The following is a 26851-nucleotide window of genomic DNA, read 5'->3' as shown; positions in this document are numbered from 1 at the left end:
ATAACATTTACTTTTCACAGAAAAAACCTTTCTTAAAGTTATCACTATAGAAAATAGACTCAAATTGTGTCAAGTAGTGCACATTAAAGCTTGGAAACCATGACTGACGATGTAGAGGCACCGAGGCCTTTTTCTCCCCATTGCAAACACAGGGTTATGTTTCAAAGTGAGACAGTCTTCAAGTCTGATTTGTTACAATCGTGACAGTAACAGGTGTAACACGACTACTTTTATTCAGTTCTGCCGCTTCTTCTAATATACAGGAACTCTTCTTAAAAATCTGACCTTCAGCTAGTGAACAATACCAGACTGAAACGTTTTCAGTACTTTTCACTACAGTCATGGAAATTACAGTACACCCTTACGGGGGTTACTTCACAATGTGCTTTTGCTGTACTTTGAGACCAGAATTAAAAATCAGACGGACACAGTATTCAGAGTGATCAAGAGACTTTATTTTCTTTTAGTTGATTCGTCGTGTCTGCAGTGGAGTGGAATTTAAGAAGGAAGGCTCATATCTGGAATGCTGAGATCCTATCCAGTAGACTGTCCTTCACACCGCTTAAATTTCTGCTTTTACTGATTCATAATCTGTAACAGAAAAAGGCCGCTTGTTAAAACTCAGAACATTATATTGCGCTACGAAAAACCTCAATAAAATTAAAATATTTCCCTTCCAACTACATTTTAAAAATTAGATTGCATCAGTTAGATATGATCGTATCAATTAGATATGGTAAAATTGACTATAGAAGTTATTTTAGATCATTCAGCTTTCTGTAACAAATCACTTGCAGTTGTGTGCCTTGTCCGTTTCGGGTTAGTACTTTGATCAAGGTGGTAGGAGAGGAGGGTGAATCACACCAGAGACCTTCAGCTTGGTAGAGGCTGACTAAAAACACGGTGCCACCAACTGCCACAATTCTAAAACTGCACTTGTTCTGAGACAAAACAGTTCTCATTGATTCTCGCGAGCAGTGACCCTCTGTGATTGGCTAGTAGGAGCCTACGGGTACTCACTCCTTCCATCCAGGTGGTGTACGCCGAGACTCGGGTGAAAACGGTGGGTTTCCTCAGTGTGTTGCAGCCGAGGGAGGACACAAAGCTGGTCACGCCATGGACGTAGTAGCGTCCATTGACCTGACAGTTCAGTGGACCGCCGCCGTCACCCTGAAGAGTAACAGACCTTAAGTTAACGAAAGGCAAGTTTCGGATACGTCGTCTTGATCCTCAGAACCTAAATCAAACCATTTGAGATGTATCACTAGAATTCAAATACCTCTGAAATATTTACACACATTACAATTTCCCTCAATTTAACAGAAAAGTTGTGTTTTATACTTTTGTTCATACTGTAGTAATAAAGGCTGAGTCACCTGGCAGGCAGAGTCACTGCCGCCCCCTGCACAGACCATAGTGGTCTTAACAGTGCTGCCCCACCAGTCACTCCTGGAGCAGGTGCTGTAGTCCACCAGAGGCAGGTACGCCTGCTTCAAAGAGGCAGACAGCTGACCCCCACCTGCAGAGACCAAGGCCGACACAGTCAGGGATGGCTAAGGTGTCACACAGTAAGAACAAATTTCGTTTCAAACATGCATATAGCACACGAAAACACACAGAATGCAGTAAACAGGTAACATGACAATAAAAAATAAGGCTGTAATCACCCAGGTAAAGTGTTATACTCACTCTGGGTGTAGCCCCAGCCTGTGACGTAGCAGGGGTTGTTGTTGGGCAGGATCTGACCGAATGAGGGCAGAGAAGCCAGCTGCACGTAGGAGTTGAGGGTGGCATCGAAGGACAGACGGAGCAGAGCGATATCATACCTGAGGGAGGCAAATGAGCCATACGGGTGTTCAGATGATGAAAAAATAACCAAATCACCTTAGTGTCATTTACAGCAAGTCACATAAATACTCCATAAACTCATTTTTTTCTGGTAATTTTGGCTACCAGGGTTAATGTTTAAGTGTTTGACCAAGATTCTTTACAGGTGACCTGTCTTCACTACCACTTATAATTTTTCGGATATCATGCGTAGGTAGGTACAGGCTCTAGAACCGAATTCATCTCATTTTGACCACTTGCACGGTTTTCACGGCAAAGGAGGCTATGAAAAATGCTGATCACTGCTTTCTTCCACAAACGACTGCTGTACCACTTCATCACTCTGTATTCTGTTTTGAACATAGAACATGCAAATTTTGAGTTGAGTTTTGACTAATTTTACTGTAATTAAGCAAAAAAAAGGTCCTACAGTACTTCTCAAATTTTAAGTGAGAAAAGCTCGCCTGGCTCATCCACTCACCCGTTGGCGAGACTGTTGGGGTTCCAGTTGGGGTGTACGTAGAAATTGCTCACAGCGATCGCCTGCTCTGTGCCCTCACTCACATATATGTTGTGATCGCCAAGAACCACTCGCCAAGTCTTTGTTCTAGAGAGCAGTAGGGTACAGAAAACAGAGATTGTTAGGGTGTACAGTCTATGTTAGTGATACACACATGCACCATTTCTAATGAATATAAAAATGAACTTTAGTCATTATAATAGACTGCTACTGGGCTGAGGCCTTTGTTCAAGGTGCCTTACAATGTTACAGTAATCACAAGTCACAAGTATATTCCCTTTTATACAGCAGGGTATTTGTAAAGGAGCAACTCAGGATAGGCACTTTCCTCTTTCTCTCTAAAGAGTTGTTCATACACACCACTGGATGCATGGTCCAAACCCATTATACCGCACAACCAAAGTTACAACACACCAAAGTGCTGCCGTAAGTCTTTTAGGACATGCCAGCTTAGGCCCCAAACTCACGTGTCCACACATTGGGCAGCTGTCATCACCCAGCCTCTCCTGACCAGAGAACCTCCACAGAAGTGGTAGTACCAAAAGTACAAATACTGGTACTGAAGGGAGACCTGAGACACAAAGCAGGAAAAATCCATCAGGTACATTATAATTAACATATTGACCATAAATTAACACATAACTGTTGAGTTAAATGAGCCTCACCAAAAGGGGCTAAACCTTAGTCTCACTTAAAGAGGCCAGTATAGCAAAAGCATTATTTTCAAATGACAAAAAAAAAAAAAAAAAAAAAGTGACGAATGCTGAATTGACAAAAACATTCAACACCGTTATGTGTCATACCTGCCAGGGCCAAGCATGGGGTTGGGCTTCACTACCCCCCACAACCTTATCTTGCAATGCTTTCATGTATTGGGCTTTACATTTGCTCAGCAAGCACTGGGGAAAACCAAAAGACAGTCAACATTAGAACAATGTGAAAACTATCGTGAACCCTTGCAAGAAATTGACTAAGATTAGTCAAATGGATTTAACTATGCATACCGATAACGTGACTGAGTGAAAACTTTGCTGTGGAAAAGACGGTTCTTACCCACTGCTATGAGAGCACTCAGCAGTAGAAACTTCAGCATGTCTGCAGGCCTTCTGGACTCTGTGATGAGCTGGGATTTTCTGACTCACTGATGTATTTGATCCCGGGAGCTCCATATATATAGGTAGCTTGTAATATTTGTGGAATGCGTGTTCTTGGTTTTACTTTTAGTTAGGTCAAAGCCAACTGGTTCAACCAGTCATGTCAACTATTGCCCATGTGCAGGTGTGTTAGAGGACTCAATCATATTTATTGCATATATACTAGATACTATCGCATCGTTTAATTTGCACAAAACGCAGTATTCCTGTCTCTGTGTGTGTATGTGTTTGTGTGCAAAATCCATATTGAAAATGTTTTCGTGGTGCACAGAAATTAAAATGTGCGTTTGTAGCAATACACCAGTTTACAGACTGGTCTGTGTGCACAGACATGTAGTCCCCCAATAAACCTAGGAACTTGAATTATTATTATTTATTACTTGGCTGAGAAGGGGTGCGGTGGTGCAGTGGGTTGGACCACAGTCCTGCTTTCCGGTGGGTCCTGGGGTTCGAGTCCCGCTTGGGGTGCCTTGTGACGGACTGGCGTCCTGTCCTGGGTGTGTCCTCTCCCCCTCTGGCCTTACGCCCTGTGTTACCGGGTTAGGCTCCGGTTCCCTGCGACCCCGTATGGGACAAGCGGTTCTGAAAATGTGTGTGTGTGTGTGTGTGTGTGTGTGTGTGTGTATTTTTTAATTATCATCCTAATTATTAACTCCCGCCGCAGACTACGTGCCGTGAGTTTAGAGACTGCCGCATCTTCCTTTTCACGGAGACATCTCTCAGAGACAGAGTTCCAGACGCCGTCATTCACCTAGACGGGCTCGCCTCGTTCCGTGCCGACAGAAATGCAGCTCTGTCTCTGTGCGGTAAGGCTCGCGGTGGTGGCTTGTGTGTTTACATCAACACGAATTGGTGCAAGAGCTCGGTGCTTGTCTCTAGTTACTGCTCATCGCTGTTGGAGTTTGTGACTGTTACATGCAGACCATTTTATCTACTGCAGGAATTCACCACTGTCCGTATAGTCAGAGTATACATTCCCCCCAGCGCAAATGCCTAAGGAGATGCAGTGTGAGCTGTGTGCGGCTATTAGCAAACTGCGGAATGCACACAAGCCAATCTCAAGTCGGTGCGCACTAAATTCCATAAACATGTGGACTTTTCAACGAGAGGGGCAAAGGAGATGGATATTTTTATACAAACATGCTCGGCACTTTCCGGGCAGAGCCCCGCCCTCACCTCGGGTACTCGGACCACATCTCTATTATGCTGTTCCCAGCATACGGACCGCTCCGCTCGTCAGACGCGCCAAACCGGTTCTGAAACAGATGAAACCTGCCCAGCAGGAACCATCTCTGCTCCTCAGGACTCCTTTGATCGCACTGACTGGCACATGTCCAGGGATGCTGCAACCAATGATGACTCCACCAACTTGGAGGAATGCATGGCATCAGTGACCAGCTACATCAGCAAGTGCAACGACCACGTCACCGCCTCCAAGACCATCACTACACGCTCCAACCAGAAGCCGTGGATGACTGCCAAGGTGCGTGCATTGCCGAGGACCCGAGGCTCTGCCTTCAAAGCAGGGGACAAGGTGGCCGTAAGAACAGCGAGGGCCAAACTGTCCCGGGCCATCAGAGAGGCAAAGCGCGGCACCACGGCCAGAGAATCCACAGCTACTTCAAGAACGGCGGCGACACGCAACGCGTTTAAAAGGGCATCCAGGCCATCACCAACCACAGGACAACTTCACCTGCCTGCGACAGTGATGCCTCCCTTCCAGACGCACTGAACAACTTCTACGCTCGGTCTGAGGCGCAGAATGACGTGGCGGCGAGGAAGACCACCCTTCCTCCCAACAACCAGATGCTATGTCTTGCCACGGCTGATGTGAGGAAAACGCTATGCAGAGTCAACCCATGGAAGGCTGCTGGACCAGAAAACATTCCTGGCAGAGGGCTCAGAGGATGCGCAGACTAGCTGGCAGATGTTCTCACTGACATCTTCAACATGTCCCTGAGCAGCGCCGTCCTTCCAATGTGCTTCAAGGCCACCGCCATCGTCCCCTTGCCAAAGATATCTTCTGTGTCCTGCCTCAACGACTTCCGTCCTGTCGCACTCACATCCATTGTCATGAAGTGCTTCGAGAGACTCCTGCTGACGCACAGTAAGATCCTGCTGCCCCCTCACTGGACCCCCTGGACCCCTGCAATTCGTGTATCGTCCCAAGCGCTCAACAGACGGCGCCATCATCACCAGCCTCCATCTGGCCCTCACCCAACGGGACAAAAAGGACACGTATGTTCAAATGTTGTTCGTAGACTTCAGTTCAGCATTCAGTACAATCATTCCTCAGTACCTGATTGGAAAGCTGAGCCTGCTAGGCCTGAACACCCCCCTTCAGGAGTCCGGATTAGAAGCAGCATCTCCAGCACCAACACACTGAGCATTGGAACCCCCTCCCCAGGGCTGTGTGCTCAGTCCGCTGCTGTCCACTCTGTTGACTCACGACCGTGCAGCAATACATAGCTCGAACCACATCATCAGGTTTGCCGACGGCATGTGTCATCGGCAGAAATGACGAGTCAGCATGCAATGAGGAGGTGCACTGGCTAATGGACTGGTGCAGAGCCAACAACCTGTCCCTGAACGTGGACAAAACAGAAGACATGGTTGTTGCCTTCAGGAGAGCACGGAGCAACCACTCTCCTCTGAATATCGACGGCTCCTCTGGGGATATGGTCAAGAGCACCAAATTCCTTGGTGTTCACCTTGCGGAGAACCTTACCTGGTCACTCAACACCAGCTCCACAGCCAAGAAAGCCCAGCAGCGTCTCTACTTTCTGCCAAGGTGGAGGAGAGCCCATCTCCCACCACCCCCATCCTCACCACGTTCTACAGAGCGACTACAGAGATCATCATGAGCAGATGCATCACCGCCTGGTTTTGAAATTGCAGCATTTCGGACCGCAAGAACCCTGACCCAACCACACATACACACGCACACAGACATGCACACCCAAACTCAACTGAACGCCATTCCATTCCCTTTGCAATTTTTTTGTTTTACATTTATGTTTGCGTTTTTACAGCATTTATTATCATATTGTAACATATTGTTTTTTTATTGCATGTATTATAAGATATTGTTCTCTTATGTAGCACTATGGTGCTGGAGGAATGTTGTTTTCTTTCTGTTTCGTTTCAGGCTGGGAGGGTTAGTTGCAGCTGCACGTTCTTGTGGACAATGTGTCTTTTGACTCACAGCATCATTTCCCTGTGCACCAGTGTTCCGATAAATGTTTTTGATGAATGCTGCCTGTGTGCTCTTCTTTGCCAGTCCAAACCCAGCAAGGTGTGGTTTCCTCATTGACTGATGTGTTTGATTCTGGGAACTCTATACATGGGTAGCTTGTAATATTTGTGGAATGTTTGTCATGTGTGTTCTATTTTTTAGCTCTTTTCAAAGTCAACTGGTTCGACTGGTCAAATCAACTACTGCCCATGTGCAAGTATGTTAGAGGACTCACATTTCTTACATACATACTAGCATGGTTTTATTTGCACAAAACACAGTATTTTTGTGTGTGTGTGTGCGCGCGCATGTAAAATCCATATTACAATTTTTCTCAGTTGTTTTCACACAACACACACATTTTCAGAACCGCTCATCCATACAGGGTCACGGGGGAACCGGAGCCTACCCGACAACACAGGGCGTAAGGCCGGAGGGGGAGGGGACACACCTAGGACGGGACGCCAGTCCGTCGCAAAGCGCCCCAAGCGGGACTCGAACCCCAGACCCACTGGAAAGCAGGACCCGGTCAAACCCACTGCGCCACTGCGCCACCACGCCCCTCTTTCAGAAAAAACATATATATATACATATTTGCACTGCAGTCACTGAACTATGCCTTTCATTCACATCTGGCCAGAGAATTTCGTCTACCTCACAACATATATTTTCGCGAGCCATGCATCGTGGGAAAAACGCCATGAATGTTGAATCCATGCTTGACAAGCTTCGGCCTCAATATCTCCACAGGCCTCTTCCATTGCTTGAAGAAGACTTACTTGGCTGTAAGGGTTGCGATCATACACTTTCCATCTCCAACAGGAGAAGAACTCCTCAATTGGATTCAGGAAAGGAGAATATGGCGGAAGGAACACCACCCTGAAATGTGGATGATGCTCAACCACTCACGCACCAGCACCGAACGATGGAATGGCACATTGTCCCAAACAACTACAAAATCTCGATCCATTTGCTTCCGGTCAACCTGCGGGAAGAGGATTTCATTGAGGGAGTTCAAAAAAATTTGTATCCTTTCGGCGTTGTATGGCCCCAAGACAGCACTGTGTGCCACAACACCCACCAGTAGTTGAAATTGCGGCAGACATGGTGATGTTGCCCCCCCCCGCTGTCCAAGGACATTGACTGTGGCACGATGGCCAATCACATTCCTCTCTCTTCTCCTTTTTTTTGTTGAGATTGAAGCCAGCTTCATCAATACACAGGTACTCAAAATGAGTAGCACTGCTATCCAACTCCAAAATCCTCTAGAGTAAAAAGAACACAAGGTACAATAAGTTAGTTGTTTTTTTTTAAAGTAATGGCATTGATTGCAAAGTTTATACTGTATCTGTTGCGGAACAGTCTGGTTCCCACTTTGACACAGCACTATGCCAGAGGACAACCGGAATTTTTCCACTTAGAGTGGAATAGTATATAGACACATAAGATCCAGGAAAACAATATCTTTATATTTAGAGTAAAAGTGCAAGTAATTGTGTGGCTTACACGTACTTGAACAAACTGGAATCGCAACTCCGTCACTCCGATAGAGTTCCTCTCAAGGGCACTTTGTATACCTGCTTCATCCGGACGGCATTTCTCCTTACAACACGATCAGTTGTAGCAAGACTGCATTGCTGAAAATTCTGGAATACTTGGTTGTCCTGTATTATTCTTTAATGGATTTCTTTTGAGGAGGATCATGTTGTTCTGGGCCACCATGTCAACAATGGCATGTTCTTTGATCAACTGAAAAGAGTCTTGTTCGTCCACCCATACAAATTACAGAGTTTTGCTTGTTGTGTTTCGCAAAATGGTACATAAATGTATGCTAAGCCTTTGAGAATTCTTACATTTTCAGTTTTTTAGAATGGCAAGCTACAAGTATGTCTTGTTTCATGTAGCACCATATTTTTCAAGAGTAATTTCAGTTTCACTTTATTGTGAAGAGCATTCATTTCACTGGAATGATGTAGAGTACTGAACAATATATACAAACAGGAGAGCTACAGAAGCAGCAATAATGCAGTTTTTCCGTGAACCAGTTGTGTGTGTGTGTTTCCATGTTTTGTGCATTCTAGATTCATGACATTAACAACACTTGTGTGGTCCACATTAGAATGTGCTTTTCCGAAATATTTAAATACCGTGCAGTTTTCATGCCATCCATGTGATGTGTAGACATAGGAAAAATTGTTGGAAAAAAATAAAGCAGAACGCTTGTAGTAAGAAAAACTGAAACGTGGTGCATCCCAAATTGTTTCTTGAAGTTGTAACTGCAAGTTGTCTCTTAACTGGACTTAATTGGCTTCTACCTGTGATTCATTAAAGTAATGACCACATTTTCTAAATAAAAAGTATCAGTGGATGTTATTCTTGGAAATGAGAGGCTTTTGGAGATGCACACTGCTGTGTGGCCCCCTTGTTGAATCAGTGGCTAATAAACTGGTAATTGAAAATATCTTTTCAGCGACCTTTGCCTGGTGAATAAGACCCGATGATGGATATTTCATACTTTCAGTTGCAGTGTTTGATAATTGCATTGTACCCTAACTGGATCTAGTCTGGAGTGTATTTTGTTGCACTTCAACAACACGGATCGTATCTGCAATGTTGAGGCCGTATCCAGTTGAGTGTCATTGTGACGCTTGAATTCATGCTTTTAATAACCCATGATCTGTAACAGAACAGGACACTAATTAACATACATATTACATTATAATATGCAATGAAAAACATTACCAGCAATTCACTTGCAATTACCTGCCAATGGAGAATTATTCATTTAGCGGATGCTTTCTCTAAAGCGACTCACAATGTTGAGCTACTTATTATTTATCCATTTATAGAGCTGGGTCACTTTACTGAAGTAATTTGTAGGGCAAAAACCTTGCTCAAGGATTGTGATTGCTGAAAGTGGAATTTGAAACATGTGACCTTTGGGTCCAAAAGCAGTAGCTCTAACTAAGATAACAGCTATCCCCAGTGCAACTTTATTGTGTCGTACAGCAAGAGGGATTGAGAGCAGGAAAAATCAGCTTGACCAGGCGAAGACCAAAAACATAGTGCCACCAACTGCCACAGTTCTAAAAGTGCACTGTTCTGAGACAAACAATCCTCACTGATTCTTGTGAACAGTGACTCTCTATGTGATTGGCCAGTTGGAGCCTACAGGTACTCACTCCAGAGCAGTACGGTACAGAAAACAAAGATTGTTAGGGTGTACAGTCTATGTTAGTGATACACACGTACACCGTTTCTAATGAATATAAATATGAAATTTAGTCATTATAATAAACTGTTACTGGGCTGAAGCCTTTGTTCAAGGTGCCTTACAGTGTTTTATTTATACAAATCACAGTATTCCTTTCGATGTTTCTGAATCAGATCCATGATATGAGTAACATGATTTTTTATGCAACTCAAATGAGTTACAATTTAAATGGGAATTAAAGCTTTTGTTTTCCGCACATCCGTTGAAATGTAATATAACATTTACTTTTCACAGAAAAAACCTTTCTTAAAGTTATCACTATAGAAAATAGACTCAAATTGTGTCAAGTAGTGCACATTAAAGCTTGGTGTCACGTTCTCCGCATCTGGCACCTCTGCGACACCTGCCGTTCCCTGATGGGAAAGACTATAAGAGGGAAACCGAGGAAGCCCAGACGCGGAACCTTGTTTTGCCTCCTTGTTTCCCTGCGAACCAGTATTACCGAGAGACCCATTCCGACTTCGACCCTTTGCCTGTTTCTTCATGACCACGTTCTTTGCCTAGCCCTTTCTACGACATTTGCTGATCGCCTGCCCCTCGCCTGCCCCTCGACTACGATTATGGATTTCTGATTCGGCTTCTGTGCACCTCGATCCGAACACTCTGCACTTGAGTCCGTCCATGCTACACGGAACCGTGACACTTGGAAACCATGACTAATGATGTAGAGGCACCGAGGCCTTTTTTTCCCCATTGCAAACACAGGGTTATGTTTCAAAGTGAGACAGTCTTAAAGTCTGATTTGTACAATCGTGACAGTAACAGGTGTAACACGACTACTTTTATTCAGTTCTGCCGTTTCTTCTAATATACAGGAACTCTTCTTAAAAATCTGACCTTCAGCTAGTGAACAGTACCAGACTGAAACGTTTTCAGTACTTTTCACTACAGTCATGGACATTACAGTACACCCTTACGGGGGTTACTTCACAATGTGCTTTTGCTGTACTGAGACCAGAATTAAAAATGGATTAAAAATCAGACGGACACAGTATTTAGAGTGATCAAGAGACTTTATTTATTTTAGTCGATCCGTCGTGTCTGCAATGGAGTGGAATTTAAGAAGGAAGGCTCATATCTGGAATGCTGAGATCCTATCCAGTAGACTGTCCTTCACACCGCTTAAATTTCTGCTTTTACTGATTCATAATCTGTAACAGAAAAAGACCGCTTGTTAAAACTCAGAAACATTATATTGCGCTACGAAAAACCTCAATAAAATTAAAATATTTCCCTTCCAACTACATTTTAAAAATTAGATTGCATCAGTTAGATATGACTGTATCAATTAGATATGGTAAAATTGACTATAAAAGTAATTTTAGATCATTTAGCTTTCTGTAACAAATCACTTGCAGTTGTGTGCCTCGTCCGTTTAGGGTTAGTACTTTGATCAAGGTGGTAGGGGAGGAGGGAGAATCACACCAGAGACCTTCAGCTTGGTAGAGGCTGACTAAAAACACGGTGCCACCAACTGCCACAATTCTAAAACTGCACTTGTTCTGAGACAAACAGTTCTCATTGGTTCTCGCGAACAGTGACTCTCTGTGATTGGCCAGTAGGAGCCTACAGGTACTCACTCCTTCCATCCAGGTGGTGTACGCCGAGACTCGGGTGAAAACGGTGGGTTTCCTCAGTGTGTTGCAGCCAAGGCCGGACACAAAGCTGGTCACACCATGGACATAGTAGCGTCCATTGACCTGACAGTTCAGTGGACCGCCAGAGTCACCCTGAAGAGTAACAGACCTTGAGTTAACAAAAGGCACGTTTTTGGATATCTCATTTTGATCCTCAAAACTTGAATCACACCGTTTGAGATGCATCACTAGAATCTTAACACCTTTAAATATTTACGTACACACAGACACACATTTTCGGAACCGCTTGTCCCATACGGGGTTGCGGGGAACTGGAGCCTACCCGGCAAAACAGGGCGTAAGGCCAGAGGGGGAGGGGACACACCCAGGACGGGACGTCAGTCCGTCGCAAGGCACCCCAAGCGGGACTCGAACCCCAGACCCACTGAAGAGAAGGACCTGGTCCAACCCACTGCGCCACCGCACCCCCCAAAATATTTACAGATATGAATATTTCCATTGATTTATCAAAAAAGTTATGTTTTATACTTTTGTTAATGTTGTAATAAGGGCTGAGTCACCTGGCAGGCAGAGTCACTGCCGCCCCCTGCACAGACCATAGTGGTCTTAACAGTGCTGCCCCACCAGTCACTCCTGGAGCAGGTGCTGTAGTCCACCAGAGGCAGGTACGCCTGCTTCAAAGAGGCAGACAGCTGACCCCCACCTGCAGAGACCATTGCAGACACAGTCACAGATAGTTAAAGTGCCACAAAGTGAGAACAAATCTCATTTTAAACATGCATATAGCACACGAAAACACACAGAATGCAGTAAACAGGTAAAATGACAATAAAAAATAAGGCTGTAAATCACCCAGGTAAAGTGTTATACTCACTCTGGGTGTAGCCCCAGCCTGTGACGTAGCAGGGGTTGTTGTTGGGCAGGATCTGACCGAATGGGGGCAGAGAAGCCAGCTGCACGTAGGAGTTGAGGGTGGCATCGAAGGACAGACGGAGCAGAGCGATATCATACCTGAGGGGAGGCAAATGAGCCATACGGGTGTTCAGATGATGAAAAAATAACCAAATCACCTTAGTGTCATTTACAGCAAGTCACATAAATACTCCATAAACTCATTTTTTCTGGTAATTTTTGGCTACCAGGGTTAATGTTTAAGTGTTTGACCAAGATTCTTTACAGGTGACCTGCCTTCACTACCACTTATAATTTTTCGGATATCATGCGTAGGTAGGTACAGGCTCTAGAACTGAATTCATCTCATTTTGACCACTTGCACGGTTTTCACGGCAAAGGAGGCTATGAAAAATGCTGATCACTGCTTTCTTCCACAAACGACTGCTGTACCACTTCATCACTATGTACTGTGTTTTGACAACAGAACATGCAAATTTTGAGTTGAGTTTTGACTAATTTTACTATAATTAAGCAAAAAAAGGTCCTACAGTACTTCTCAAATTTTAAGTAAGAAAAGCTCGCCTGGCTTATCCACTCACCCGTTGGCGAGACTGTTGGGGTTCCAGTTGGGGTGTACGTAGAAATTGCTCACAGCAATCGCCTGCTCTGTGCCCTCACTCACATATATGTTGTGATCGCCAAGAACCACTCGCCAAGTCTTTGTTCTAGAGAGCAGTAGGGTACAGAAAACAGAGATTGTTAGGGTGTACAGTCTATGTTAGTGATACACACATGCACCATTTCTAATGAATATAAGTATGAAATTTAGTCATTAAAAGACTGCTACTGGGCTGAGGCCTTTGTTCAAGGTGCCTTACAATGTTACAATAATCACAAGTTACAAGTATATTCCCTTTTATGCAGCAGGGTATTTGTAAAGGAGCAACTCAGGATAGGCACTTTCCTCTTTCTGTCTAAAGAGTTGTTCATAGAGACCACTGGATGCATGGTCCAAACCCATTATACCGCACAACCAAAGTTACAACACACCAAAGTGCTGCCGTAAGTCTTTTAGGACATGCCAGCTTAGGCCCCAAACTCACGTGTCCACACAGTGGGCAGCTGTCATCACCCAGCCTCTCCTGACCAGAGAACCTCCACAGGCATGGAAGTACCAAAAGTAGAGAAACCGATACTGAAGGGAGACCTGAGACACAAAGCAGGAAAAATCCATCAGGTACATTATAATTAACATATGGACCATAAATTAACACATAACTGTTGAGTTAAATGAGCCTCACCAAAAGGGGCTAAACCTTAGTCTCACTTAAAGAGGCCAGTAAAGCAAAAGCATTATTTTCAAATGACAAAAAAAAAAAAAAAAAAAAAAAGTGACGAATGCTGAAATTGACAAAACATTCAACACCGTTATGTGTCATACCTGCCAGGGCCAAGCATGGGGTTGGGCTTCACTACCCCCCAACCTTATCTTGCAATGCTTCCATGTATTGGGGCTTTACATTTTGCTCAGCAAGCACTGGGGAAAACCAAAAGACAGTCAACATTAGAACAATGTGAAAACTATCGTGAACCTTGCAAGAAATTGACTAAGATTAGTCAAATGGATTTAACTATGCATACCGATAACGTGACTGAGTGAAAAACTTTGCTGTGGAAAAGACGGTTCTTACCCACTGCTATGAGAGCACTCAGCAGTAGAAACTTCAGCATGTCTGCAGGCCTTCTGGACTCTGTGATGAGCTGGGATTTTCTGACTCACTGATGTATCTGATCCTGGGAGCTCCATTTATATAGGTTGCTTATAATATTTGTGGAATGCGTGTTCTTGTTTTTAGTTATGTCAAAGCCAACTGGTTCAACTGGTCAAGTCAACTATTGCCTATGTGCAAGTGTGTTAGAGGACTCAGTCATTTTTCTAACATATATGCTACATAATACACACACACACACACACACACACACACACACACACACACACACACACACAAACACACATAGCCTGAAACCACTTGTCCCAAGTGGGGTCACAAGCCAAGAGCCTAACCCGGCAACACAGGGCGCAGGGTTAGAGGGGAAGGGGACACACCCAGGACGGGATGCCAGTCCATCCCAAGGCACCCCAATCAGGACTGGAACTCCAGAGCCGTCCAAGTCCATCATGCCAAGCCACTGCGCCCCCTTATACTACTGTATTTACTATATAACATATACTGTATACTATATACTACACTATAGTATGGTTTTCCTTGCACAAAACACAGTATTGTGCAAAGTCTGTGTGTGTGCAAAATCCATATTAATAACATTTTTGTGGTTCACAAAAATTAAAATGTGCGTTTGTAGGAATACACCAGTTCACAGACTGTGTTTTGTGTACAGACATGTTGTCCCTAATAAATCTATGGACATGAATTATTATTATACCTGTTACTTGGCCAGGGCTTTTTCCAAGGTATCTGACATTTTTTTATCTGACATTTATTTCTGACAAGCTTTTTATTTTTTAAATGAAAGTATATTTCGATTTATGTGGCAGCACATTTCATTAAAAGAGTAATTTCATTCATTCATTCATTCATTCACATGCCGTCATAAGCTCCGAACTCACTTGTTCACACAGCTGGCAGCTACCATCACGAAGCCTCTCTAGACCAGAAAACCTTCACAGGTGGGGTAGCACGAAAATATAAACAGGTACTGACAGAATACCTGAGTGAGAGAGCAGACGGAGGTCTCAGGTATATTACGTTTCCATAATTATTCATTGACTTAACCTCCAAATCAAGTACGTACAATAAATAAATGCAAATTTCAAATATCAACAAAAGTGACAGAGGAAAACTGAAGGTGAAAATACTGAAACTGACTAAAACATGATCACTGGTGTGTGTTATAACTGTCAGGGTCAGGCACTGGGGGGCCAAATTTACCTATGACCCCTTCCTCCACTGCATCAAAGTAATACAGCTGTGGCTTGGACTCAGCGAACACTGCAGAAAAGCAAGGGACATGAACTACTACCGTATTTATATGTTAAGAGGAAGGCTATGAAAGCTGCTGTTACAGCTGTGGACAGGGCATCTAGATGGCTGTGGATCAAGAAAGGTGAGCTGTGGGTTCAGGGTAGCACTGCCTGGACAAAGGCTGGGACCTAATCAACCCTGATCAGGTTGCCTGGGAGGGGTGTCTGATGCAGAAAGGCCCAAAACGCCTGGTGACCCTGGTTGCATGACTGATGATGTGTCCACGTGCATCACAAGATGTATGATATCAACTGAAAAAAAATTTACATTGAAATTTATTTTATTCATTTAGCAGATGCTTTTCTTCAAAGCGATGTACATCTCAGAGAAAAATAAAATTTGTTGAATGTACACCAAGCGTGTTAATTCCCTTTGTTTTCATCCGATTCAAAGCTAACCAGTCATTTCTCCTGTATCTAAAAGATGACACAGAGTTTGCCTGACCTCTCTATGACTCATTTCACTGGTGTTTTGTAGTGTTAAGTCTCTTACCTTGCAAGATAATCAAAAAATGCGCACATGACAAGCAGTGACATTTTGGGGCAGTTTTTCTCTGTAGCTACATTTTTTCAAACTGATGCAGAATTGAAAGAAAACAAAAGTGCAATTCACCGACAGATGAAAAGATAAAGACGCAGACACATGCTTCTGAAAGTACAGCCACTTAGTCAAACACCACCATACATTACACAACTAGCAGTGTATAGAGTTAATACACACACATTTTCAGAACCGCTTGTCCCAGACGGGGTCACGGGGAACCAGAGCCTACCTGGGAACACAGGGCGTAAGGCCGGACGGGGAGGGGACACACCCAAGACGGGACGCCAGTCCGTCGCAAGGCACCCCAAGCGGGATTCGAACCCCAGACCCACTGGAGAGCAGGACTGTGGTCCAACCCACTGCGCCACCGCACACCCCCCGTATAGAGTTAATAGAGAATCCAATTTAAACTGATATTGTAGTACAAGTTTATGAAGTAGATGGGAGACCTAAAGAGGAGTGGGTCGGACAGAGCTTTGTTTTGAGACCCCTCTTGAATATTGAGATGCATTCAGCAGTTCTGAGTCTAAGAGGGAGATCATTCCACTACATTGAGCACAGCAGCCTGACTGTGGTGTAGCCAGTGATAAGACTGCAGGAATCAGGGAGCAGATCCGTTGATGGTTTTGAAGGCCGTAACTAGAGTTGTGAACTACAGGTAGTCAATGGACAGACATAAAACAAGGAGAGACACGGGAATGCGTTGGTAGGTTGAACACACCTTGTGCAGTAGCATTCTGAGTCAACAGGAGAGGTCTGATGGTGGAAGCTGGAAGGCCAGACAGGAGGAAGTTGCAGTAGTTCGGTGGATATCACCATGGCCTGGAGCAGAGGTGGCATTGCGTGTGTTGTGAGATAAGGGTGGATGCTGCGGATGCTCCAATGGTGCAGGTGAAATAAGAAAGTTTTCCAGTTTGAGAGAGTTCCCAGAAGGGATTTGCCATTTTGGAGATGCTGAAAAGACATCCAAGTAGAGATGTCTGAGGTTCAAGCTGTGATACATAAGGACATGTCTGTACCTGCTGGGGGGAAAAGAATAGGCAATTAGTAGGCAATGAAGGCAGTTATTGAGCCAAGGAAAGAGGCAGAGATTAAGATTAGGGTGTCTTGTAGAGCACCAGTTGAAAAGGGCTGTGGAGAAGACAGGGAGTCACCTCAGACCAATGGTATGATCTACCCAGTAGGCAGAACTCTAACCATTTCAGTGCTGTTCCTTTGATGGCTAGCTGCCCCAGAGAAAAAGGTAGAATCTGGTAGCTGACAGTATCCACTGCTACAGAAGGCCAAGGGAATAAGAATAAAGGTATCTGGTTATAGGTGCATGTTCCAGAGTTATTGACAGAATAGGGAGAAGAGAGACCTGCCTGTAATTCTGGACTGAGTCTAGATCCAGAGAGGGTTTCTTTAACAAGAGAGAGATGTGGGCAGTTTTGAAGGCACCTGGGAAGCAACCAAAGAGCGAGGAATTATTAATAGGAGAGATCAAAGAAAAAAGTTGCAGAGAAATTATCTATAGGGCAGGTGAAGAGATGCAATCAAGAGAAAAGGTGCTAGGTCTGGATAAGAGTAGAATGTCTGTGATTTCACCTTCTGATAAAGGTTGAAATGCAGAGAATGAGACTTTGCTGGAAATTCTACCATGGTTTGAAAAGGCAGGTGCCAAGAACTTGGCAGTGATGGAATTCTCTTTGCTCAACAGAATGAGGCAAAATCAGCAGCGAAGGAGGAGGAAAGAAGAGAAGGATGGGTGAAGAGAAAAGAGAAAGTGAAAAAAGGGTTATATGGGAGTTATTGGCTACAGACAAGTTTATTCTGGAAGAAAGTAGTGGTTGGCTCGGGAAAGAGAAGAGTTAAAACTATAAGAGATGACTGAACGTGAGAAAACTGCAATCTTTATTTGCTTGCTATTATCTTGCACAGTTTGTTCAGCTATCGATTTTACGGTAGCTTGCAGCAACATATGAGAGGATGGATCATGTTTGCATGATAATTTGCAGTATTTTTGACGAATGTATCATTTTTTTGATCAGATCCTTTGCGTATCATGAACCAATAAAAAGTCTTTAAAATAGTCTTCTGAGGATGTATTCAGTCAATTACTGTATAACTGAGCAGTGTGTGAAACACTGGTGTCCAACAGACAGCAATTCATATCAGTGAGCGATATGAGGATCTGTGTGGTCAGTGTGTGTGCTGTGATCATACAGTTTTTCCACTTTCTGCAGTTCGATGACATGTTGAACACCGACCTCATTCATTATGCCTCAGTGATATGTGCGGTTTCCAGCAGTTTATACATAAACATTGCACATTTAAAGCTGCAGCATCAGAATAATCACCTTTTTATCTAATTGCAGTACTCACTTCTTCAATATATTATTAATCATAACTATCTAAGTTTCTAAATGATTGATGTTGTACAGTTCATCGTTTTGGCTTAGTTTATTTGCAGGTTCTGCCCAGAAGATAATAGTAAAAATCCCTGCATGGTTGTGTTAAGCTTTCCCTTCCCTGTTAAGGAGCTCAGCAACAATTTAAAATAATATGAGGCCTTTAAAAACTAGTCTTTTCTTTGTGTCTCTTCAGGTCTGATGATTGTCTGCGTTTCACTGTTTAAGTGTTTTGTTTATTTGGTCTCATATATGTTACATTTATTATATGCGGAGTCCAAATGTGTTTCCAGTTCATCTGCTGATCATTAATGTGTCTGAAAAGACAAGAAATTCCAAATAGCCAAAGCGAACCAGTTGCACAATGCCATTAGAAGTGAATGAAAAATAAAATGCTTATTCTTGTCATTATTTTCTTAAATAACTAAAATGGATTTAATACCAAAAGGAATCTTAAACTAAAAAAAAAACTTAAAAATACTAAAGTAATGTACAGTTAGAAAAAATATTTATGCATTGATTTATGCCTTTTTGTTTCCTCAACTAGAAAATGAACACCAAAACTTTAATTTTGGGTTAAACAGGCTTTCTCTATGGGTGATGGTCAGTCATTCATGGACTTATGTATTTCGGGGGTCTAGCAACCTACACCCTATGAAAAACAGTGATGACAGTGCAGTATTTGAAAGTGTGTGCAGTTAAGTTCAAAAATATGAAACTGGTTTCTGTCATTTTGAACTGCCTTTGTTATACCTCTCACACATATCCTGATGCAGACATCCTGGACTCTGTGATGAGCTGGGATTTCTGACTGACTGATGTATGTCATCTTGGGAGAGCTGTATATAGGTAACTTGTAATAATTAATTAACTTATTTGTATAAGTATACCAACCAATGTCTACAACTGCTTGTTATATCTCTCACACATACCATAATTACAGTGTAACACCACAGAACACAGTATTTCTGTATGCGTGTTTTCATTTTTTGTGTGTGGATCCATGACATCAATAACATTTCTGTGGTCCACAACACTGAGAATGCACTTTTACAAACTATTTAGATATTTGTGGAATGTACAGTATATTATGTGTTCTTTGTCATAATTACCATCAGGATCAAGCAGTCCAACCAGCCATTTCCCATGTATAAGTCTACAAGAGAACTGTTATCCCTCTTAAACATGTATCATGGTTACACTGTGAAATCACAGTTTTATTTATACAAAGCATGGTATTTCTTTCAATGTGCATGAGCTACATCCATGATATTAACAATATTTGTGTGGTTCACAGAAATTAAAATGCGTTCTTGTAGCAATGCAAGTGTACAAGCTGTGTTACGCACAATATTTCTAATGAATGTAACTATGAACTTCAGTTATGATAGTTTACTATTGCTTAGCTAAGACTTTCCTTTGAGAATTCTTATATTTTCAGTTTTTATTATCATAAGCTAAGTATGTTCTTGTTTATGTAGCAGCACATTTTTCAAGAGTAATTTCAGTTTCAATTTATTGTGAAGAGCGCTCGCTTCACTGGAATGACGTACAGCACTGAACAATATGTACAAACAGGAGAGCTACAGAAGCGGCAAAAATGCATTTTTTTTGTGTGAACCAGTTCTGTGTGTGTGTGTGTGTGTGTGTGGTGTGTCTGTTTCCATGTTTTTTGTGTGTTCTATATTCATGACATTAACAACACTTGTGTGGTCCACATTAAATGTGCTTTTCCAAAAGATTTAAACACTATGCAATTTCCATGCCATCCATGTGATGTGTATGACATAGAAAAAATTGTTGGAAAAAAATGAAGCAACTGTTGCAGAAGCAGAATGTTTGTAGTATTTTTTATTGGTTTCTCTGTCGGACATATCCACACAGGGCCGCTGTCACCGTACTAGAACACAAAGGATGGGTATGCAGCTACTATTTCTTTGTTGATTGGAAGTTTTTTGCTTTTCTTCCTAATGTGGCTGGCTTACTCTGAAATTATATCTGTTATACCTCCAATACTGTATAATTTACTACAATCTTGTTGTGTTATTATAGTGAGAGCATATTAATAAAAAATTTAAATTCTTTGCTCTAATGGTCATCAGATTAAGACCAAAGTCTTCAAGTAGCCCAGCCAACCACTGATCATTTGCAAGAGGATTCAGTCATACATATTATCCATAAACTATAGTACAGTACAGGGGGTGCGGTGGTGCAGTGGGTTGGACCACAGTCCTGCTCTCTGGTGGGTCTGGGGTTCGAGTCCCGCTTGGGGTGTCTTGCGACGGACTGGCGTCCCGTCCTGAGTGTGTCCCCTCCCCCTCCAGCCTTACGCCCTGTGTTGCCGGGTAGGCTCCGGTTCCCCACGACCCCGTATGGGACAAGCGGTTCAGAAAATGTGTGTGGTGTGTGTGTAGTACAGTACAATACTACAGTTTTATTTACACATGACAGTATTTCTGTCCATGTATGTGTGTTTTGCATGTGTTTTGTTTGTGCTAACATATTAATAAATTTGTGCGGTTCATAACAACTAGAACGTGCTTTTAGATGGTTTGTGACCTTTGTGGAATGTATGATCTGTTCGTTGCCGTAGCGATCATCATCATGGATGACTGATCTTCTGATCTCCATACAGTTGTCAGACTCTGCAAAACCTCTCCAAATCATTCACCTCCCATTTCCATAGTTATTCATTTAACCAACCTTCATTTCCAGAGGCAGGTGCAAAGTCAATAACAGAAATATAAATTATTAATCTAAGTAAACACTAAAGTACACCTCATCATTTCTGGTCAGGCTACTGATTGAGGCTGTCTGATGTTGAAAGACCTGAAACACCAGACCCCAAGTTACATCTCTGATGATGGTCCAGGTGCATTGTGAGGTATACAATTAAAAAGAGTCTGTAGCCTCTAATGTTGAACATAAGCGGCCTTGAAGAAATATTCAAACCTCTTGAGAGTAATCAACATTACCTGGATTACAGATTATACTTACATACATTTTTCCAATCAGTATTTTTATTGTGAAAATTGTCAAAGTCAAAATAATTTATTTGTTTACTGATAGTTTAAAGGAAAAGAAAAACTGAAATGTGGTGCATCCAAATTGTCTCTTGAAGTTGTAACTCCAAGTTGTCTCTTAATTGGACTGAACTGGTTTCTACCCATGACTCATTAAAGTAACAACCACTTTTCTAAATAAAAATAGCATCAGTGGGTGTTGCTCTCTGAGATATAAACTGCTGTATGGGTGCTTTTGTGGGATCAGTGCTAATAAAATGAGTATATCTTATCAGTGTTATATGGACAGTTATGTTCTAGCTTATTTAAAAAAAAAAAAAAAAAAAAGTCACCTTAAGCTGTTTATGCTTCATGTCTTAGAGGGTATCATTGTTGGGTGATTCAGTGGTGTGACAGGTTGTTTCTTTTCCTCAGTTTCTGGACTTAAGATTCCCATGAAAGTCATGATACATAGGCACAGGTGGTTTTCTTTCAAGCGCAAACCCTATGTTTTGTTTGAAAATTGACTTTAATGTTAAAGTTGGGACAGTGGTTTGCTGTGTTTAAAACTAGAACAAATTTAACACAATGATCAGCATTTCACAATTTCTAATGCTATGGAGGCTTTTTCCTAAAGATTGGACCTTTACCTCATGAATAAGACCTGAAGAAGGATATTTCATACTTTTAGCTAGAGTACTGAAAATTGCATTGTACTCTAACTGCATCTAGTTTGGAGTGTATTTTGTTGTACTTAACTGCTGGAACTAAAAGTGGAATACAAATCAGATGGACACAATGTTCAGAGTGATCAAGAAACTTTACAGTATGTCAGTTGATCTGACATGTCTGAAGTGGAGAGAAATTTGTGAAAGATGGATCATATCTTCAATGATGAGAAAGTATCCAGTTGAGTGTCATTATGACACTTGACCTCATGGTTTTAATAACCCATAATCTGTAACAGAAACAGGACATAAATTAACATACACACCATACATTAATGCGCAATGAAAAACATTAACAGCAATCCACTTGCAATTATCTACTAACTTACAATTATTCATTTAGCTGGTGCTTTTCTCTGATGTGACTCACAATGTTAAGTTACTTATTTATCCATTTATACAGTTGGGTCATTTTACTGGGGTAATTTTTAGGGCAAATACCTTGCTCAAGGGTACTATTGCTGAAGGTGGAATTTGAATCTGTGACCTTTAGATCCAAAAGCAACAGCTTTAACTGCTAAGATACCAACTGCCCCCAGTTCAACTTTATTGTGTCAATTACCTCAATCCAGGTTAGTACAGCAAGAGGGGATTGAAAGCAGAAAAATTCAGCTTGAAAGCCAATGGCCAAAAACACAGTGCCACCAACTGCCCCAGTTGTAAAAGTACACTTGTTCTAAGACAAACAATTCTCATTGGTTCTCGTGAATAGTGACTCCGTGTGATTGGCCAGTAGGAGTCTACAGGTACTCACTCCTTCCATCCAGCCGATGTAAGCTGAGACTCGGGTGAAAACGGTGGGTTTCTTTGGCGTGTTGCAACGGAGGGAAGACCCAAAACTGGTCACACCATGGACATAGTAACGTCCTTTGACCTTACAGTTCAGTGGGCCACCAGAGTCACCCTGAAAAGTAACAGACTTTGAGTAAATAAAAGGCAAGTTTATGGATACCTGATGGAGTGTTCCTACACAATTTCAGAAGTATTAATTGGATTTAAGCAGCTTTTAAAAAACACATAGCCATAAATCACTTTCATCAAAAAGTTAAATGTTTCAGACTTTTTCATAATAAATCAGTGTCAGGTGAGTTCACTGCAGTGACAGTAGTAAGAAGGGCTCCCTCACACTGCATCCAGAGTTCCTGGAGCCTCCTGCACAGACCATGCTTTTCTTGACTATGCTGCCCCACCAGTCACTCCTGGAGCAGGTTTCATAGTTCCTTACAGGTAAGTAGGCCTGCTTTAACACATCAGATAGTGGACGCCAGCTGGAGAGATGAAGGTAGATGAGTCACAGAGGATGACAGTTTAAGACAGTGAGAGAACAGCTCTCACAGCAGAAGAGACCGGCACACCAGAGAACACACTATTAGGTAAACAAGTTAAAGAATAATGAATTAGACCCAGATTAACACTGGTAAAGGGCTGCTTGATTATTCTCACTCTGGGTGCTGCCCCAGCCTGTGATGTAGCAGGGGTTGTTGTTGGGCAGGATCTGTCCTGGTGTGGGTAGAGAAGCCAGCTGCACGTAGGAGTTGAGGGTAACATTGGAGGAAAGACGAAGCAGAGCAATATCATCCCTAGGGAGGTAAGTGAGCCATACAGGTGATCACATAACAAAAATTCTCCTTAGTGTGACAGGACTTTAAAGTCTATATACCGTGTGTGTGTGTGTGTATTTTGTAAACTCATTCTTTGTTGACTTTTAGCTGTCCTATGTGCACTTGTTGTAAAAACAAATTGTTGTATTTGGGTGTATTTGTGTTTAAGTTGTTTGCACTGTCTTAAAATTCTAATAAAAAGCCTCCATGTGTAACATAACATTTCCACCACTCAGTTTTTCAGATATCATGACACATCCGTAAGCATACGTCGTAAAGTCGAATTTAAGTCGCCACAGTCACAGTTCCCATGGAAAGGCAGAGTACAGAATAGCTCACAATGCACATTCCTGGGTTGTTAATACAGGGAGAACATGCAGACTCTGCATGCCATGACCTGGATTTGAACATATGCTTGAATGTGCTGCTTGGATGCTGTTGGGGTACCACTGTGCTGCTCAGAAAGTCCACATCTCAATTTCAAAACGTAACACATTGATTTAGACAACAGTGGAAAATTTCACTGTATTTTTGTAGGCTAATTTCAGTATATTTCATTTGATGTAAAAATGGGACGTGGTGGCACACCGGGTGACATTGGTATGTCAAAGCTCTTTAGCTGCTCAGGGAGACTGCAGTTGACATGTTTCTCCCCGTGTTTGCACCCCCCACACACACAAAGAAGACACCTGCAAACCAGTTCTGTTCCTCCCTTACCACACAAACAGCATCAGTGGTTGTGGTGAGTCATGATGAGCTTGATGGCATATACAGTAACAACTATTAGGCAAAAAAAAAGAGGCTCTATAGCACTTCCCATATATAAAGTGAGAAAAACTCTTCTGACTCGTCCACTCACCCACTGGAAGCATTGTTGGGGTCCCAGTTAGGGTGTATGTAGATGTTGGTCACCCTGACCACCTGCTGTGTTGGCTCATTGGCAGTGATCTTTTGAGCTCCAAGAACCACTCGCCACACCCCGAAACTATAAAGTAGTACAATATGCAAAACTGAAGGTATTAGGGCATGTGTTACAGTCTGTTTTCCATAAACGTATGTAATTTCTAATAAATTAATCAATGAACTTCACATATTATTGGATACAGATTTTGTACAAGGTGTCTTACAAAGTGTTGTGTGGTGGCGCAGTGGGTTGGACCACAGTCCTGCTCTCCGGTGGGTCTGGGGTTCGAGTCCTGCTTGGGATGCCTTGTGACGGACTGGCGTCCTGTCCTGGGTGTGTCTCCTCCCCCTCCGGCCTTACGCCCTGTGTTACCGGGTTGGCTCTGGTTCCTTGTGACCCCGTATGGGACAAGCGGTTCTGAAAATGTGTGTGTGTGTGTGTGTAGTACCACAGCAGAATGGGGGTTTAAAGTAGAGAGCTTGAGTTTGCAAATACACACACACACACACATTTTCTGAACCGCTTGTCATACGGGGTCACGGGGAACCGGAGCCTACCCACTAACACAGGGCGTAAGGCCGGAGGGGGAGGAGACACACCCAGGACGGGACGCCAGTCCGTCACAAGGCACCCCAAGCAGGACTCGAACCCCAGACCCACCGGAGAGCAGGACCTGGTTCAACCCACTGCACCACCACACCCCCCAGCTTGTAAATAAATAACAATAAATCACAGGAACTGAACTCACATAGACACACAGTGGGCAGCTGTCATCACCCAGCCTCTCCTGACCAGAGAACCTCCACAGTTGTGGTAGTACGAACCACGTGACAGGTACTGAAGGGAGATCTGGGAGAGAACAAGACTTCAGGTACATTATATCTCCATAATTATTCACTTAAATGACCATCACTTAAAGGGGCATAAACCTCACTCTCACTTATAGAGGCCAGTAGAGCAAAAGTATTAATTTCCAGTGATGACCAAAAAAAAAACTGACAGGGGGTAAACAGAAGGAAAGAATTCTGAAACTGACAAAAACATTCAACACCGGTATGTATTTTACCTGCCAGGGCCAAGCATGAGGTTTGGCGACACTCCCCCCCACAACCCTGTCTTGCAATGCTTCCATGTACTGGGCTTTACATTTTGCTCAGCAGGCACTGGGGAAAACCAAAAGACAGCCAACATTAGAACAATGTGAAAACTATCGTGAACCTTGCAAGAAATTGACTAAGATCAGTCAATGTAACAATGTATGTAACAAGGCATACTGGTAATGTGATTGAGTGAAAATCTTTGCTGTAGAAAAGAAGGTCCTTACCCAGTGCCATGAGCGCACTCAGCAGTAGAAACCTCAGCATGTCTGCAAACCTTCTGGACTCTGTGATGAGCTGGGATTTTCTGACTCACTGATGTATTTGATCCGGGAGCTCTATATGTACAGGTGGCTTGTAATTTTGTGGAATGTATGTCATGTGTGTTCTTGGCTTAGTTTTAGTGAATTCAAAGCCAACTGGTTCAACCAGTCAAGTCAACTATTGCCCATGTGCAGGTGTGTTAGAGGACTCAATCATATTTATTGCATATATACTAGATACTATCGTATGGCTTAATTTGCACAAAACGCAGTATTCCTGTCTCTGTGTGTGTATGTGTTTGTGTGCAAAATCCATATTGAAAACGTTTTCGTGGTGCACAGAAATTAAAATGTGCGTTTGTAGCAATACACCAGTTTACAGACTGGTCTGTGTGCACAGATGTAGTCCCCCAATAAACCTAGGAACTTGAATTATTATTATTTATTACTTGGCTGAGGCTTTTCTCCAAGGGATCTGGCATTTTTTTTTTAATAAATCACAAGTATACCAACCAATGTCTACAGCTTCTCCCAAGCGGGGTCACGGCATTCCGGGGCCTAGCCCGGCAGCGCGCAGGGCCGGAGGGGGAGGGTACGCATCCTGGACAGGACGCCAGTCTATCACAAGGCACCCCAAGCAGGACTCGAAGCCCAGGCATGCCAGAGAGCAGGACCCAGCCAAACCCACTGCGCCACCGCATCCCCCAGCTTACTATTTATTACTTATTATTATTAAGGAATATTATTTTTTAATTATCATCCTAATTGTGAAGGTAT

General features: G+C 42.9%; 2 protein-coding genes and 1 long non-coding RNA gene across 3 annotated transcripts; all 3 read right to left on the bottom strand.

Moving 5' to 3' along the window:
- Nucleotides 1-433: 433 nt before the first annotated feature.
- On the bottom strand, nucleotides 434-14274 carry LOC114909327 (elastase-1-like). The gene is made up of 9 exons (XM_029247709.1): nucleotides 14194-14274; nucleotides 14008-14039; nucleotides 3151-3216; nucleotides 2815-2918; nucleotides 2309-2434; nucleotides 1690-1826; nucleotides 1377-1519; nucleotides 1021-1170; nucleotides 434-591 (listed from the first exon to the last, which is right to left on the bottom strand). Exons 1-9 carry the CDS (start codon nucleotides 14231-14233, stop codon nucleotides 577-579), a joined length of 813 nt encoding a protein of 270 aa, XP_029103542.1. The 5' UTR covers nucleotides 14234-14274; the 3' UTR covers nucleotides 434-576.
- Nucleotides 14275-22245: 7971 nt separating this feature from the next.
- LOC114909330 (uncharacterized) lies at nucleotides 22246-23463 on the bottom strand. Its single transcript, XR_003797233.1, has 3 exons — nucleotides 23336-23463; nucleotides 22964-23113; nucleotides 22246-22439 (listed from the first exon to the last, which is right to left on the bottom strand). It is a non-coding gene; the product is annotated as an uncharacterized LOC114909330 (long non-coding RNA).
- A 154-nt stretch (nucleotides 23464-23617) lies between these two features.
- LOC114909359 (elastase-1-like) lies at nucleotides 23618-25846 on the bottom strand. Its single transcript, XM_029247967.1, has 4 exons — nucleotides 25781-25846; nucleotides 25463-25563; nucleotides 24670-24795; nucleotides 23618-23789 (listed from the first exon to the last, which is right to left on the bottom strand). Exons 1-4 carry the CDS (start codon nucleotides 25844-25846, stop codon nucleotides 23618-23620), a joined length of 465 nt encoding a protein of 154 aa, XP_029103800.1.
- Nucleotides 25847-26851: the final 1005 nt, after the last annotated feature.

Source organism: Scleropages formosus, chromosome 22, assembly GCF_900964775.1.
Source record: "Scleropages formosus chromosome 22, fSclFor1.1, whole genome shotgun sequence".
Lineage (NCBI taxonomy): Eukaryota > Metazoa > Chordata > Actinopteri > Osteoglossiformes > Osteoglossidae > Scleropages > Scleropages formosus.
Note: the sequence above shows the minus strand (reverse complement) of the source record. Positions and strands in the feature narration are given on the sequence as shown.